Here is a 19266-nt window from a genome sequence, read left to right on the forward strand (position 1 = left end):
TGTTATATAAGATGTTATTTTCTTCAGTATTTTTTGGTTTCTGCTTTATCAAGCTGTTTATTTATTTTTTTCATGATTTTCCTGCATCATTCTCATTTCTCTTCCCAATTTTTCATCTACTTCACTTTATTTTTAAAATCCTTTTGGAGCTCTTCCATGCCCTGAAATGATTTCATATTGTTCTTGGAGGTTTTGGATGTAGGAGCTTTAACTTTATTATCTTCTTTGGAGTATGTGTTTTAATATTCCTTGTCACCATAGTAACTTTCTCTGGTCATATTTTTTTTTCTATTGTTTACTCATTTTCCCAGGCTGTTTCTTGACTTTTAAATCTTTGTTAAAGTAGGGTTCTACTTCGAGGGTGGAGGCTGCACTCTCCCAAGTTTCAGGGGTTTTGTGCTGTTGTTTTCAGATACTTCTAGGGACCCATAAGTTTTCAGTTCTTCCAGGGTAATGTGATCTAATGAGAGATGTTTACTACTCTCCTGGTCTGTATTCTGGTCAGTGAGCCACCATAAGCACTCTTTTCAGCCCTGGAACTGTGAGAAGGGTTCTAGCTCCACTGTGGTTGTAAGCTGTGGTGTAATACTACCCTTTCTTGTTCTGGGACTGCAACCTAGGACTGTGACCCAGATCAGAGTCCTGCCTCAGTGCTGGCAAGGAGGGCCTTGAAATTTTCTTCTGAACAATTAATTGTTCATCCCCCTTACCATCTGTGGGTTAAGAGCTCTAGAAGCAGCTATTGCCCCTGCTGATTCAGTGACTCCCAAGACCTGCTTCTGGTATTCTTGGGACCAATTAGAACTGGTGCATTCATCTGTGCTCCACTCTCAACCAGGTGTGACAGATCTTTCCTCCTGACCTTCTAAGCTGTCTTTGGTTGAAAAATTACTTCACCTCATCATTTTGTGAGAATGTGGGAATGTCCAGAAAATTTTTTATAGTGTTATTTAAAGGTGTTTGGAAGAAACTTACAGGAAAGCAACAATTTCAATTTTGGATATATTCAATTTAAGATCTCTTCAGGGAATCCAGTTTGAGATGTTGTAGGTACAGGAATGGAAGTCAGGCAAGAGACTAGGACTAGATAAAATAGAGTTTTAATCTTCTCCATGGAGATTATAATTCAGTCTATTTGAGGTGATAATATCAGCAAGATAGATAGTGTAGAAGAAGAAAAAAGGGGACCAGGATAAAACCCTGTGGGATACCTACACTAGTTAGTGGATATGACCTAGTTGAAAATCTACTAAAGGAAACTGAGGAGGGATCAGATGTAACAGGAAAACCAGGAGGAAAGTCTCAAAAAAAAATAGGCCTTCAGAGAAGAGAATATTAAGGAGTAAAGGAAGATCGTTGTCAAAACAACATTGTCATAAGCCTCAGAATTGTAAAGAAGGATGAGGATTAAGAAAAGATTATTTAGATACAGCAATTAAGAGATTATTGGTAACTTTGTAATAAGAAATTTCAGTTGAATAATGAAATTAGAATACAAACTGCCAAGCATTTAGAAGACAGTAGGAAAAGAGGAAGTCAAACACAAACTTTATATAACTTTCTCAAGGAGTTTATCCATGAAAGGAAAAATAAATATATGGTGATCGCTTGTAGGAATTATTGGAATAATGAGGGCTTTTGTTTAGAGAAATCAAGGAGACACAGATATGTTTGTAGCAAGGTAAGCAACCAGTAGGCAGAGAGATTGAAAATTAGTGAAAAAGTAGGGAAGAAAGAAGAAGCAGTCTAGTAGAGAAGATAGGATGGAAAGGGATAAATGGTACATATAGAGAGGGTTTTGCCTAGAGAAGAAAGGTCACCTCATTATGAGAAAAAGGAAGAAGGTACTGATGGTCATCTGAGGGATATGAGATAAGAAGCAATAGAGAAGAGGGAGCTCTAGGAAAATGGGCTCACTTTTTTTTTTCAATGAAGTATGAGTGAGATTGGTAACAGAGAGTAGGGGAATGGGATGCTATAAGACGTTTGAGGATGGATGAAAAGGTTTGGAAAAGTCACTGTGTTGATATAATGAATTGATTAGTATAATCTTTTTATGCTAAAAAGATTACCTTACTGTAATGAGGTAGTTAGGGTCTCAGACACCACAGCCCAAGAGGGGTTCTGAATATTTTTTTAATGGTGAATGAAACATCTCATTACACCAGGAATTCATTTATATCTGAAGTCAAAAAATGCTATACACACACCAGTGTGTATCTCTCTATATATACATACATACACATATTTACATACTCACATATACATGCATACATATATAATATATATTAATATTTACTTCCTATGCTATATTATGAGCAGCTTCTAAAATTATATTCTTTTCTTCCCCTCTCCTGAACAGAGGTTAAAATGGAGCTTCTTTGCATGCAACATGGACTATGTCTTAATAATAGTAACTAAATATTGACCTATGGAGTGTTTTGAATATATTATCAATTTTGATAATCAAAACAACTCTGTAACAAGAGATTATTATTATTTCCTTTTTATACATGAGGGAAATGAGACTTGAAGAGCTTAAGTGATGTTACTTTGGTCAATAGTTAATCAGAGGGATTTGAATCCAAGTATCTCTTTAGTACAATTCTACTGGCATTCCTAGAGTAAGGAAGACATGAGTTCAAATCTGACCTCAGATATTTAGTAGCTGTGTGACCCTGGACAAGCCACTTAATCCTATTTGCCTCAGTTTCCTCATCTGTAAAATGAGCAGGAGAAGGAAAAGGCAAACCACTCTAATATCTTTGCCAAGAAACAGTGCCTACCCCCCAAAAAAATGGGATCATGAGGAGTGAGAAATGACTGAAACAACCGAACAACAAAATGACATTCCACAACAACAACAAAAAAACAAAACTATTTCATGGAAAGCGTAATGTAGTATTTGAAAAAGACATATTGATACAGTGGACAGAACATTGGACTTGGAATTCTGAACATCTGGGCTCTTCTCATAATCTAATATTTATAACCTCCTAATTGGTCTTTTTCCTTCTATCCCTCTCTTCATAAATCCATTTTTATACAGCAACCAAATTAATTTTCCTAAAACACAACCATGACCATATTATCCCTCTACTCAAAAACTTTCAATGGCTTCCTGGTGCCAACAGGATAAAATGACTAATTTTAGATTCTGGTATTTAAAGCCTTCCACAAAATGGGTCACACCTTATTTTCCAGGAAAATTTCATATTACTCTCCTTTCTACACTCTCCTTTCTAATCAAGCTTTACCCCTCTGTTGTTCTCAAAACTAGACTTTGAGATCCATTCTTTTTGTTAAAGAGGTAGAACTTCTATGATACCTTCTCATCTGTGCCTTGTAGAATCCTTAATTTCCTTCAGATGGAAGCTCAGGTGCCAGAGGCCTTTCCTGATTCCCTCACAGTAGCATCCGCCCTTTATTTCTTGAAATGTCTTTGTATTACTTTACATATAATTTATATATTTTGTATTTTCTTACTGGTGAGCAAGATGTATCTCTCTTCTCTCTACTCCAATAAAACATAAGTTCTCTGAAATAGGAATTTTTCAGACTTTGCAATTTTTTTGCTTAATTAAATTTAACATTTATGGACAAATTATATGTTGTTTGAAGCTCTTTATTTGAAAAAAAATAATTTTCTGTAGTCCCATAATAAAAAAAAAAAAAACACTTCCCTTGTGATTCCTATGCATCATTCTAGTAATTATTTGAGACTCAATGATAATTTGAGTAGTCTATATTTGAATGGTATTATTTTGTCTTTTACCATAACCTTAAAAATTATTTTCATAATTATTTGTATGTTCTCCTTCCTCAAATTACTTTTTAAGGGGAAATAATAGATTTAGAAATGAAAGAGTTCTTAAAGTTCATCTAGCCCAATCATCTCATTTTAAAAATATGGACACTGAGACCAAAGGAAATGATTTACCAAAGGTCACACAGAGTATGATGCAGAGCTAGAATTTGAAAGCAGGCCTTCTGATTCTAAGCGTTGCCTCTTTTCAATTTAATTATCTGTATACATGTTGTATTCCCAATTTATATGAGTACAGGGATATTTGTGCCTTTGCATTCATGTCTGTCTGTGGCTGATCAGAACAATATGAGATCTGAAGGCTCTATCGCAGGTCAGGAACAAATAGTCTGTATGAACATTTGATGTAGAGATATCTTTAAATTTTTGCTTCTTATTTTTGTTTGTTTGTTTTTGTTTTTAGCTACTGCAAATCTGTTTTACTCACAAAGCACATCACTTTCTTTGATGTGAGCACACAGTACTGGGCCATCCTGTGCCAGTATCTACCACGTGTCACGATCAATTCCAAAGTTCTTGAGCGAGATTTCAAGTGTCCTTGTGTCCATTCTTCTGATCTCCATATGACAGCTTGCCTTGCATGAATTCTCTATGAAATCGTCTGAGTAGCTACATTAACCTTCTACTGACTTCTATTTTTCCTTCCCAATTTGGTCCTTCTCTTATTTATTTTGTTTTCAGTAAGTATTACCTCAATACTAAGAGACAACATGGCTCTGAATTACTAAAATGTTTTTGTGATGGTTCTATTGTTGTGATATTGAAGGTTCCCCATAAGAACTGGTAAAGAACCAGTCTTTGCCTGACTATCCTCTTCAAAATCTGAACATTACAGCTAATGGTTCCCAGAGCTGAATTACAAAATACTGGAGTCAGGGAGTTTTCTACAAATACTTCAAAGACTTAAAACTTTCTTTACCAATTCTACAAATCTAGAGTTAATTGCATTTCAGGGTACATTGAAAGGTACATCTCCTCAGTACAGTTTTCCTTAATTAGTACAAACATTTGTTCCCTGGAAAGGCATAGGTGTAAGACCTGCTTTTTTGTTTCTTAAATTCTGGGGGATTTTATTACCATCTAATGCATGCACCTGAGGCTCTTATGCATGACAGATTTTTTTTTATTAAAATTAAGAATAAATACTATGTATAATTATGGTGAAAATGCAGATATGAATTCTTCCACTTGAAGGAGGTCCCTGCAGCACTTATCTTATTTGTATAGTCTATTTTTTTTAAAGAAACTAAAAAAAAAGCAGTGCACAATTATTCTTTTTATAAAGTTAGTTATTATTGAGGTAAATAACGGTTTTATGGGGCAGAAACTAAAATCAACCTGAAAGAATAGTCCTCTCGTTAATAAAAATTAATGGTGGTAAGATCTTATTTTAAACATATATGTTCCCCAGATGACCCTTTGTCACAACATTTTCCTTTATCCCTGGACTTAACACAGATAAAATGAAAATAATAAGAATTTTACTACATCCTTCACAAAGTTGCTATGAGAATCAAATATGGAAATATATACTTCAGGTTTTATAATAACAATGCATTATAATTTTAGTTATTGTGCTAATAATAATAACTAATGATAAGTATTTTCTGAATATATTAGGCCTTGTTCTGAGAAAATTAGATGTTTGCTTTTAAGGTGTAATTTGAAGGGCACTATTGTATACCATTTATCTGCCTCACCAGCTTGTAACAATGCTTGAAATATCCACTATTAGAAACAAGTCTTTGAGTTAAGGTATTTGGTTTTATCTATAGAATTTATTTAAACATAGTATTAACAGTCATTAATAATCTGACTCTGTTTATTTTCAATGTTCCATAACTTAGGAAACTATTAAAGTCCTAAAAGAGTAAAATAAGAAACAGATAGGTTTTGATGAAGTAAAGACCAGAAGAAGGTTGTCTTAGGAGGGAAAGCCTGGTTGAACCAGAGACATGGGAAGCTAAGAGAGAGCATAAAGTCTGTGACAGGATTAAGGGCATGGAGGTAGATGGAAACTGATTAGGAGGTCCAGAGAGGGAGGTGAAATTTAATCTTAGGTATTTTAATGAGCAACTACTATTTGCAAAACACTGAGTCTGAAATAATGAATACTAAGGTAATATACCAAGATGTATTAGTCCTAGTACCAGGCCACAGCTAACTTAGACCCTAACAGGAGAAACAAAACATATTTTAAGTAATTATAATAAACCATATTGTACATCAGAAGGCAAGTTAAATGACATTGGGGTTAAGAGGAGAAAAATATGATTTTCAATTTGGGATATAATGGAAAGTTTCTTGGATGATGTGATACTTAAGAAAAAGCCTAAGGAATTTCAGCAGATAGATGTGGGGAAAAAAGGGATATTCCAGGCAGAAGAAATGGGATAAACAAAGAAGCATGGAAGGGTAACTTGGAATCAGATTGCAGGCAGAAAATCTTCAATTTAACTGAAATCTATAACTTCTGCTCATAAGGTTGCCCTCTTACCTATTTTGAGTTATTTTTCATTTCTTGGCCAAGAGTGATGAGGATTCAGGAAGAGAGAAAAAGTGTGTGTATGTGTATGTCAGTGTGTGTGCATGAAAGTGATTTCTCAGGGTCTAGACATTACTATATTCCACTTCTACCCCAGGTATCTCAGGAAATATAATAATTTATGAATAAGTTGAAGAGGAAGTAGAAGAAAAGGAATCAGAGACATAGAAGGGGATAGGACAGAGGCAAGAGGATGGATTATGGACAGCTACCCAACTGAACTCTCCCAACATTCTCCAAAAACCTTCAAAGTAAATCCTCAAATCACATTTTGGAGCAGCAAAGTCAATAAAAATAAGGGGTAAGATTTTTTTTCCCAGTTTAAGGGAACTCACGAGTTCAGCAGATGAAGTTTGTGGCACCAGGGTAGAGTGCTGTGTGGAGCCTACGCATGGTATCGTGTAGCAGCAAGAACAACAACTTTGGAGCTTTCAGTCCAGAGAAAGTAAGGAGATTGGATAATTGCCCAGAAAATATTACAGGTGACTCTTCAATGGTGCTGGGTGCAGTTAGAACTGATTGGCAGCTCTATTGTTGATACACAGTTCTGGGTTGTAGCTCCAGGGTGGAGAGGAATTCTGGGATTGGTCACAAGGGAACAGGAGCTCTGGTCAAAGCAACAAAGAAGAGAGAAACCCTAGCCTGTTGTGATGGCAATCAAATTAGGATCTTTTGCTGGTTTTGTTTTGCTAAAAGTGCCTCTGATTGAATACTGTGATTAGAGAAGATATTCCCCACCTACTGATGGGCCTGCCCACTGAGGGAAGCTTCCTGAGAGGAGTTGTTTTGTAGGATGGTCCTAGTATCTTTTGTTTTTTCTGTTGAGGCACTGGATCAGAGGGTTATGCCCTCTGGCTCTGAAAAGTGTATAAACACCCTGAGGGTGAGGTTTTACTTTGGGGCTTACTGATTAGAAGTGTTTGTTGGCCAGAAGAGGACTCTGGGAAGCTGCAATGGAGCTCCTCTGCTTTGAGAAACCCTGATGTTCCCTCTCTGGGAAAGATGTGTGTTTGCTAATGGTCAGACATTTTGGAAGTATATCTGTTGACTTTTGACGTCTCTGTATTTTTTCTGAACTTCAGGGTGCTGACTTTTTCCCCTGAACTAACTGAATGATCCATGTGCTTGGGAAACTGAGTCAAATTTATTAAAATTAGAGCCATTCTTCAATTGATAAATGGTCAAAGGACAGGAACATGAAATTTTCAGATGAAAAAATAAAAGTTATCTACACTCATCCAAAAAAGCTCTAAATCACAGGCAAGTGAAAATAACTCTGAAGTAGTACCTAGCATATATCAGAAATGAGAGTTGCTAGAAGAGATAAGAGATAAGGTATACTAAGGTACTAATGGCAGAGTTATGAACTGGTCCAGTCATTCTAGAAAACAATTTGAAACTATGCCTAAAGAGCTATAAATCTATACATACCTCTCGACCCACCAAATACTATGTCTAAGTCTATATGTCAAAGAGATTACAGGAAAAGAAAATCTATTGTTACAAAAAATATTTATAGCTTTTTTTTGTGGTGGCAAAGAACTGGAAATTGAGGGGATGCTCATCAGTTGGGCAAAGGATGAATAACATGTGGCCTATGACTGTGATGGAGTACTATTGTCTAGAAGAAATGACAAAAAGGTAGTTTTAGAAAAGCAAAAACCTTAGCAAGACTTATAGGAACCAAAGCAAAATGAAGTGAGAACTGGGAGATTATTGTGCACAGTCACAAAAATGTTGTAATGATGATCAAGTATGAAGGCTTAGCTACTTTGACCAATGATCTAAGACAGTTCCAAAGGACTCATGATGAAAAATGCTATCCACCTTCAGATAGAGAACTGATGTATTCTATGTACAAATTGAGCCTAATTTTCTCTCTCTTTTTTAATATGGCTAATATTAATATATGTTTTGCATGACTTCACATGTATGATTGATATCATATTGTTTGCTTTATCAGTGATGTTAGAGGATTTACAACAGAGGCTTAAAATCTGGAATTCAAAACTTGAAAATAAAAGAATGTTAAAAATAAATATTTAAAAAAAGAAAAATCATGGGACAAATGTCTTCATTACTGGGAAGAAAGGTAAATAGGGTAGGTAAAGATACAAAGAAATTCTGAGATGAAGAGGAATCTTTGAGAGTTAAATTTTGGTTGGTTGCCATTTTCATAATGAAATAGAAGTTGAAATTTTCTACTGATAATAAGGTAGGAGAGATGAGACTAGTAGAACAAGATGATTGGAAAATGATTGAATGATCATTATCTGGAAGGTGATTAAAAATAATTACTGAACAGAAATGACTTTCAAGTGTAACCAGTAAATATGGTATCATAGATTTCTCCAACAGTATTAGGTAGAAAAAACAGATAAAAGTGATTTCTCATGTTTGTCAATTAACAAGGAAATATTGGCAAAAGATGAGATATGCGAGATGCTAATGAGGTTAGGTATAAATTAAATTTAGAAAGATAATAGGAGAGGATCAAAGGATTCAAGGTTATCATAAGATTAAAAAGCTTAGTACAGTGGAGAGCATTGGGAGAGGAGAAAGAGAAAAACTGAGTTCTAGGGCAGATTCTGAACATTTGTGATCTTATAGGAGAAGCAATTCTATGAGATGATTTTAGAGTACCACTGTGCCAGTGAGAGTCTGAGGTAGAAAAGAATTGACATTATAATATGATTGCAGACAGAATTGGAAGAGATCCAAGAGATCATGTGGTATAATCTCCTTACTTTATAGATAGAGGTGGTCAAGCTGATATAATACAGGAACTTTTATGAATACCTCAATTTTCTATAGAACTAGTTGTGAAATTCTGACAATGACTGAGTCTGCTCAATGATGAACAATAACAACAAAATTTGGTGAAATAATTGAAGCTGAGTTGCTAGAGAAAAAATGTTTCATTAAAGTATTTTGTTTAAGTTGGTTCATTATATTAGACTGTGTGGAATTTTTCTCTTAACTCAAAACTGTCTTCTATCTCCTTTAAACTTTTCTGGAAATCATGGTTGTATTTCTAAAATACAAAGAATCCCAAAACATTTTTTTAAAGAAATATATAAATTGAGTGGAGCTAAGATGACAGAATAGAAAGATGGACCTATGGAAGCTCTCTCACATAGCCTATAAAATGCCTGTAAAAAATGACTCAACAAATTCTAGAGGAGCGGAAGCCACAAAACAACAGAGTAAAAGAGATTTTGAGCCCAAGACAGCCTGGAAGGCCGACAGGAAAGATTTATCTCACCAGGTGCAGAGGGGAGTATAGCCCAGAGTGGGCCACATGGCACAGCAGGGAGAGGACACGGAAAAGACTTCAGGGGGCTATTGGCAGCAGCAGTGCTCAGATTGCTCAACTCACAAATGCCACAGATAGCTTCAAAGGTCAGTGAAAAAGCTTGTCACCCAGGAGAAGAGAACGTGGTCTGGACCACCTGCAGCAGCCACTGCAGAGGCAGCATCCATTTTTGGAGCCCTCTGCCTAAGGTCCCAGGGGACATTGAGCAGTTGATCTAAATCTCAGCCCTGGGCACAGCCCTGGGGTGAGGAGGAGCACTGGTGTGGTGGAGCAGTTGTGGAGAGGGAATTCTAGTCTCAGATTCTGGGCAGAAAAGTTGTTGGTTGCTCCCAGACCATTGTACAAGCCAGGGGAGGAGTAAACTCCTTTCCCTTGATTGTGCCACCTTGGAGGAACTGAGAACTTACAGGTCCCCAGAGTATACTCTCCTCTTGACAAAGGACTTAAAAGTCATGTAACTGACTGAGAAAATGCCCAACAAAAGGGAAAAAAATAAAACTATAGAAGGTTATTTTCTTGGTGAACAGGTATTTTCTTCCATCCTTTTAGATAAGGAAGAACAATGCTTGCCATCAGAGGAAAGCAAGGTTTCTGCATCCAAAACCTCCAAAATAAATATACAATGGTCTCAGGTCCTACTCCTAGGAATATGGTAGCTAAATTCCAGAGTTCCCAGGTCAAGGAGAAAATATAGCAAGCAGCTGGAAAAAACAATTTGAGTATTGTGGAAATACAATCAGAATAACACAAGATCTAGCAGCTTCTACATTAAGGGAATGAAGGACTTGGAATATGATATTCCAGAAACTGGAAGAACTAGGATTAAAAACAAGAATCACCTACTCATAAAAACTGAGTATAATACTTCAGGGGAAAAATGGTTGTTCTGTGAAGTAAAGGACTTTCAAGCATTCTTGATGAAAAGACTAGAACTGAATAGTAAATTTGACTTTCAAACACAAGAATCAAGAGAAGCATGAAAAGGTAAACAGGAAAGAAATATCATAATGGACTTTCTAAACCTGAACTGTTAACCTTCCTACTTGGAAATATAATATTTGCAACTCTTGAGACTTTTATCAGTGTGTGTGGGATAGTTGGAGGGATTACACACACAAACACACACACACACACACATACACACACATATACATACACACACACACACAGACAGAGACAGAGAGACAGAGAGCACAGAGTGAGTTGAGTAAGAAGGGATGATATCTAAAAAATAAAATTAAGGAGTGAGAGAGGTATATATTGGGAGGATAAAGGGAGAAATGGGATGGGACAAATTATCTCTCATAAAAGAGGTAAGAAAAAGCTTTTTCAATGGAAGAGAAAAGGGAGGAGGTGAAAGGGAAAAAGTGAAGCTTACTCTCTTTACACTTGACTTAAGGAGGGAACAACATGATCATTCAATTTGGTATGAAAATCTATCTTACACAACAGGAAAGTAGGAGAGAATAGGGCAAGTGGGGTGGGGGGATGATAGAAGGGAGGGGGAATGGGAGGAAAGAGTAATTACATGTAAACACTTTTGGGGAGGGAGAAGGTCAAAATAGAGAATAGAATAAATGGGGACAGGATAGGATGGAGGAAAATATAGTTAGTCTAACACAACATGACTATTACGGAAGTCTTGCAAAACTACACATATATAGCCTATATTGAATTGTTTGCCTTCTCAGTGGTTTGGGTGGAGAGGGAGGAAGGGAAAGGAGTTGGAACTGAAAGTATTAGGAACAAAGGTTGAAAATTGTTTTTGCATACAACTGGGAAATAAAAAAAAATATATAGGCAATGGGATATAGAAATCTATCTTGCCCCACAAGAAAAGAGAGAAAGTGGGGATAAGGGAAGAGAAGGGTGTGATAGAAGGGAGGGCATATTGAGGAAAGGGCAAGGCATTATGGAGTATGGGGAGGGGACAAATGGGGAGAAAATTTGGAACTCAAAATTTTGTGGAAATGAATGTTGAAAACTATAAATAAATAAACATTAAAAAAGAAAGAAGGAAATTTATATTTTCATATTGGTATAAAAATAACAGTATAATTTGAAGTCATTTGGTATTTTTGTCCCCTTTACAATTAAGTTTTTGATCTCCCATTTATTTTTTTGCAGACCATCTTATTAGATTGATTCAATAATTTGAGGTGTAATTTTTTACAAACAAAATGGCAAAATGCGGGATTTTGATTTATTTGATTTAGACTCTTAAACAACTTTGATTGATATGCTATTTTAGTCAACCACATATTTTTTTTTAACAAATTTTACTTTCGTAACTCTTTGAAAGCCATACTGTTGGATTGCAGACTCAGATATTAGATATCTTTGCTTCTTTTACCATTTCTCTCCTTCATTATTACATGTGATAACAGGAGCAATGATCTCAGAGTTCGATAACTTGGACTTTGGACTGGGTTCTGGCACTTGGAGGATAGTGATTTGCTTGGGGCATGGCCTTTTTCAATTTTTTAACTTGTATAATTATATGGTTCTTAAGTACACTTCATATCTCATTAATTACTAAGGCTTATTGATTTTTCTTTTAAAATGTGTCTCAAGTCCTTTCATTATTTTCTATTTCCTTCAACCCTTGATCCGAAACACTTAAACTTACACAACTATAATATTTTTCTCACTGACTTCTCTGTCTCCCATCTCTCCCTAATCTTAATCCACTTTGTATGTTGCTACCAAATCAATCGTTTTGTAACACTAATTTTACTATGTACCTGATCTACATAAAAGCCTTTAGTGGATTCCTGTTTCCTACTACATGAAGTGCTTGGCCTTCCTAACACTCAGTAATCTGATTCTGCCCTTTCCTACTCATTTAACTTCTCAAATTTATAACCAGTGGCTGTGCTTCTTTATATCCCCTGACCATTTTTTTTGTTTGTTTCTCTGTTAATGATCCTTCATCTGGAATAGCATCCCTTTTCTTTCTATGCATCAAAGTCCCACACAACCTTTTGGGTCTAGATGATACCATATATTATCCAAGAAGCCTTCCATGACAATACTAACCTTTATTAGTTTTTAAAGTTCTGAAACACTGATACTCTGCAATATAAAATTTAGCTACGAATTACATTATTGTTGTTGTTCATTTGTTTAAGTCATTTCTGACTCTTTGTGACCCCATTTGGGGTTTTCTTGGCAAAGATTCTAGAGTGATTTGTCATTCCCTTCTCCAGCCCATTTTATAGATGAGGGAAGTGAAGCAAACAGGGTTAAGTGACTTGTCTAGGGTCACATAGCTATTAAGCATCTGAGGCCAGATTTGAACTCTCAAAGATGCCTGGCACTCTATCCACTGTGCCATCTAGCTGCCTCCATTGAACTATACTGTTTTGTATTGCTCATTGTTTCATATATGATGTTCTTATTTCGCCAGTTGGATTTCTATCAGCTCCTTACAGAACTGCCTTTTTTGTAATTTCATATTCTCTGAAGTGCTTAGCACAAAACTTTCAATAGGATGTGTAAATTTACTGATTGAAAAATTTCTTCTATATTTATCAATTTTTGATATAATCATATAACTTCAGAAACAAAAATGGTTTATTTTCCTCAGAAGGAAAAATGTCTTATAGATGTGTAACATTTAATAAGACCATTGATCTCAGGAGAAAAAAAAATATTTTCTATAAAAGAACTTGGTTCCAGTCTGTGAAATTCATTTTTCAGAGGTAGAGTGATTTCAGTAACATACCTACTATAATTATATTTATATTCCATTATTGATAATATTACATAGTGCTAGGAATAAAATTTGTAGATACTACAAAGTCATTTTGGAAGGGTATCATAATGTCACAAAATTTTCTCTTTTTTTTTTATATGGTGATTCATCAGAGGGGTTCCTCAGTATTAGTTTATTTGAGACAAGAAATGTATGCTGGCTATGAGAGTACTACTATGTCTTATGTTTCATGACATGTACAGTTTAGCTATCATGTCTAAGTGGAATTTCCTCTTCCCAGCTTCAAGTTTTGATTACATTTTCACAGTGAAAATATACCCTCATTATGTTCTTTTCCCTCCTCTTTCTGATCAACCATTTCAGTAAAGGCCAAATAAAGTAATTGTTCTCCTCAATACACCCCACCCTCTCCCCACATACACACATACAATGCACATACACACACATATATGTATATACACATATATCCATACAGATGTCTATTTATCTTCTTCAAACCCAAAACCACCAGTATGATTATTCATTTTTACAATACCTTGCTACACAAAGCAAGTTATTCACAAACTAGGTGTACTGAAATGCCATTGCAACATTCATATTCCTAAAAATAAAGTACAACAAAACCAACTTCTTCTGGGTGTCTAATCTATATTTAAATAACTAAAAACCTTTTTCATTTAACTGTACCTTACTAAGCTATTAGCACTGTCTGGATCTTGAGCAGTCACTGTTCCAACCACTGTTCCAATCTTCTCATTTTCATGAACATCCATAACATAGGAAGGCATCGAAAAGAGTGGTGGTTCATCAACATCTCCCACAATGATCTTCAGCATGGTAGCATCTTTAAATGGGCCCAAGTGAGAAAATCGGAAATCAAGATGTGTATTTGCTCCTTCTATGTTGAGAGTGTAGGATTTCTTCTTTTCATAGTTCAGTGGCTGTGGGAACAAAAGGCAATTTAAGCTTTCCCTAGTCATTTGAATTAACTTGTCAAACCCAAATACCAATTTATACAGTAAGATGCATAGATACAGATTTATTGATGCAGCAGGTACTCATGGTGAATTATCAGTCCTACTCAGCTGATGTACTTACTCTCTACCATAAAAGTGAAAATGAACAAAGCGTATAAAACAGGTCAACCACCATATTTCTATTTCCCCCTCTACCCCTGGTCATACTACAGGAAACTCCTAATACAGTCTCAGGGTATTTTCCATTGAAATAATGAATTTTGTCAGCAAGGGTTTCGAGTACTATGAAAAGGATAGAAACACAAGTAGACACTTTGAATTTGGTGTCAATTAACTATTCTTCTGTTGGGAATAGCCTAAATATTTATATTTCATTTTTTTTAAAAGTCAGTACTTTGAAATAACAGGCCAGAAAAACACTTGTATATTCTAGTTTGGTATTTTTAATTTTTTTCTTCATATGAACAACATAAGAAACATATGATACCTTTTTAAAATTTTACATGTTTTCCCTAAGAAACAAAAAAAAATTTAAAATACCATGTTATTTTTAGATAATGTGTGATATGAGGATTAAAATTTGGTGAAAATATTAATACTAGGCAACTAGGTGATACAGTAGATAGAGTGATCAACCTGGAGTCAGGAAGAGTTAAGTTCAAACCTGATCTCAAACATTTATGAGTTTTGTTATTCTTGAAAACTCATTAACCTGTCATTGTCGCTATCGCATCTGATGGATGAGAAAAATGAAGACAATAATAGCACCTCTTTTCCACGTTTGTGGGGACGATAAAGTAAGATAATATGTATAAAACATGTTGCAAAATTTTTAGTATTATATAAACGCTAACTACAAATATGCTAAAAAAATATGAATTATCATGGATATCAAAATATTCGTATTTTCCACTGTTACATAATGTAAAATGCATCTACTATAAGGAATGAAATTGAGTAGAAACCTTCGTTAGTTTTAGCTTCCATTTGATAGTTTCTTCTTAGTTCCTTTGGCTCCACAGACTTGTAGACTTTAGCTCATCTTACTCTACTAGAATTGCTTCTTTGAATATAATTTTCAATTTCCCAAGCCATGAAGCTTCTTTACTTTTCTTTGGATACTATTCAACAATCTAATACAGTTCACTCACAGAGTTAAACTTTCATATTCAATTTATATTTGCAGTTTCTTAATTTCCACCTATTTCTCTTAGTAATTACTTTTACATACCATTGCTTTTTCTAACTTGCAAAATAATTTTCCCCTCCTAAATATTTATACCTTTCAAATACCTATAGACTGTCATCATCGCTTCCCAGTCAATGCTCAGCCAGCTGTAGATATTTTGAATTTTTAATTGTTTCTCATAAATAATTTCTACTATCCCAATAATTATGTTACAGTTTTAAAAATCTCTTTATATTGATCAGATGTGGAATTATATGTTCAAAATATTATAAGAAGTAGAGAACCCTGGTGCTTTATTTTGATTTGATCCCAAACAGTTTCTAATATTGTGACTATGGATTTTCCTTTGCTCAATCTGCACTTTTCACCCTTTTGCAAATGGTGGAATCCTGTAGCAGAACTCCACGAATGTATCTTACACTTTTTGTGTATATGCATTGCTCCCATGAAGACTGACTTTCGTATTGTAATCTTTGTCTCTTTAAAATATATTTCCTTGTCCATCTATAGAAAATTAAAGAATGTGATGATTATCTTTCCATTCCTTCTGTCAATGGCTCTCCAACTAAATTTCATCCATTGCCTGTTTCACTGTGTACTATATTCCCTTTGATCCTAGACCAATTTGAGTTCTTTCATGTCTTAAAAATACTATGAGACCCATGTCTATAGAACACTGAAATTTTGTGTGTGCTGAATTTTTAAGAGGACATTTAAAAATTACCCATCACATCTATGATATTCCATCTCCCATATCAGAGACTTAAACCCTGACTGTGCTCTGGTGCCTCTCTCTTCACTTCTATCTCTTAAAATTCCTCATTTCCTTAAACTCTGCTTGTATGATCTTCTACATGCAACTTTTCCTGATACCTCCTTGAAGTCAGGAATTTGTTTTTGTTTTTGTTTTTCCTAACATCCTGCCAGGCACATAGTAGAGATGCTTTAAAAATTAATTGATTAACAGGCAAACATATGATGCCTTGAGTTCCACAAAACTCAATCATTTGTTTTTCAGCTTATTAATGCATTGAAAATCATATATATTAACCTGACAACTAGCCCAGCTCTTTTTGCATTCAGGAAAAACAAAGTCTCAACAATATTCCCCAAAATGAATTTCTATAAATATTCAATTTCCATAATAACAAAGATATACTTACAGAAGAAAAAAATATTCCTACAGATGTGGATAACTACGTCTTAATGGCTTAACTCACTGAAATGTTTCATAATATCATTAGTTTCAGACTGGTATGCTTTGTTATATTGAAGTTTTGTGTTTGTTCAAAATAGTTAATTAAATATTTAAGACAGCCAGAAATGATCTCTCATTCCAGGCTCATGCCTCTGCAAATTGATGAGTAGTAGGAACATGTCTTTCCAGATAGATGTTATCTGACAGAGGATTATTAATAATGGAGTTGGAGATAGATTTTTCTAAAGAAAAAACTTGAGTTAAATCTTCATGTGTTTTTGTAGGCAAGTTGTGAATCTACAGTTCAAAGTCTGTGCTGGAGTTCTGGAGACAATGCTTAGTTGTGTGATGCCAGGCAAGTATTTTAACCTCTCTGTTACTCAGTTTCCTCATCCATAAACTGTAAATAATAACATATGCACTACTTATTTCATGGGATTGTGAGGAAAGTGAATTATAAACCTTAGCGCACTATATGAAGGTGATTTGTTATTATTAGTTTATTATTATTAATCATCGTACTAAGAACAACTACTATATAGTTTAAAGGAAAGTATGGGGAATCTTCCTTGGCTCCTTGAAAAAGAAATAACAGGATGATACTTAGAGATGCTGCGTGTATATCCCAATAATTTTCAAAAACGGTCTTTCAGCCCTTATATATCATACTCACTTTTTGAGCACTATTTTCTAGTGTTCACAACAGGGACAGTATAATACTTAGTCGTTTGGGGTTTTTAGTGATTTGTATTTTGTCTCCTCCATTAGAAGGTGAGCTCCTTTAAGGACTCTTGCTGCTGTTTCCTTGTAGCCCCATTACTCAGCTCAGGTCTTGGCACATTGAAAATGCATAAAAAATGTTTGTTGAAGTGGTTTGACTTATTTTCCTGATTGATGAAGGAACGTGTCTATATATGCTTATAGTCACATATTTATTTCTGCATAGTCAAGTTCTTATAACCATATATATAATATATATATGTATATATATATACACATACATATACATATATATATATATGTATATACAATCAATGTACAGTTGGAATATTCCATGCTAGGAATTAGTGAGCTCAGACTTGACAGTTTTCTGATAGGGGAACGATATGGTCAGGTATTTGGTGAAACTCTGGATAGATGATTCACAGCACAGAAAAGATTCTGATCTTCAGGGAGATTAGCTGTTCTGCCTTGCTGGGCAAGGTGAGCTGCAACAAAGATTAAATACTGAACAGGATTTTAAAAGACTATCTCATTCTCTTCTTGTCTCCTAAATCAGTAACATACGAAGGTTAAAATTCTCTAAAGCATGGTGTATTTTTTGAATGATGTTCATTTACATCAGGGGAAAAAAATGTAGTAATGCATAGGATTTATAGTCACAAACTGGCCTGTCATAAAACATCATAGAGATGCTTTAAAGGGAAACATAAACCCATAAAAGTTATTATGATGTCTCAGGGGAAATCCGCAATGTGTAGGTTAAGAGATTCCAATTGAAAACTGAAGTACTTAATTCCAGGTCATCCAGAGCCAAGCATTTATTATCACAACATTACCCTCTAAACCCTTAGGAATATCACCATTACTTCTCTTCTCAACACTGTTAAAACCAGCAAGTATTTTTTTTTAAAGCACACATTACAAGGTCCTTCTTCTGGAGTCATGGAGGGCATACAACCATCAACACCTTTCTTTCTCCTTCATCACACACCCTTTACTCAAATTGACTGCATTCTCAGCTCAACTGCTAGAAAATAGTTTTCTGTGTGATTTTCAAAGCAGAAAAAGAAACCATAAAATGTGGTGCACAGAAAGTTGTGATTCAAATTTGCACTAAGATTTCCTGCTAGACCTGTTCCTAAATTAAAACATTTATCAATCATCAAATATTTATCAAATGTCAAACAAGTGCCAACCATTGTGCTTGATACTGAGGATACAAGAATAAAAGGGAAACAGTTCATGCCGTCTAGATGTTTCCTTTCTAATAAAGGAGATATATATATATACATATATATGTATACATATGTATATGTATACATATATATGTATATATATATAGTATGTATGTATGCACGTATATGTATCCACAAAATAGACACAGGCATTTTTGAGGAGTAATTCAACAGTGACTAGGAAGGGATCAAGCAAGTTATTGTATAGGAGGTGGATGTTAGGCTGACTCAACATAAAAAAAGGATTCTAAAGAGGAAGAGGGGAGGAAAAAGGAAATTCTAGGCATGGGGGATAATTATTGTCTTTTCTTACAGAGATAAGTGATGAAATGTTATCACATGTGCAAGGAAAAGAAAGAATTATGGTCTGGTTGTAACATACAATATTTGAAAAGAAACAATGCATTCCCAACTTGCAAAATGGTCAAATCACATGAAGAGGCATTTTTCCAAGGGGAAAAAAAATCAAGCTATCAACAGATTTATGGAAAAAAATTGCTCTAAATCTCCAATTAGAAAGAGACAAATTAAAACAACTT

General features: G+C 34.8%; 1 protein-coding gene across 1 annotated transcript in view; it reads right to left on the bottom strand.

Annotated features, from left to right (window-relative positions):
- CDH18 (cadherin 18) overlaps positions 1–19266 on the bottom strand; it is a 673500-nt gene that overhangs the window by 110393 nt on the left and 543841 nt on the right. The window contains exon 8 of the mRNA XM_072605468.1: positions 14093–14346. Within this exon, the coding sequence (XP_072461569.1) occupies positions 14093–14346 (254 nt within the window). The remainder of the gene's footprint in view (positions 1–14092; positions 14347–19266) is intronic.

The sequence above is a fragment of the Notamacropus eugenii genome, chromosome 4 (assembly GCF_028372415.1).
Source record: "Notamacropus eugenii isolate mMacEug1 chromosome 4, mMacEug1.pri_v2, whole genome shotgun sequence".
NCBI lineage: Eukaryota > Metazoa > Chordata > Mammalia > Diprotodontia > Macropodidae > Notamacropus > Notamacropus eugenii.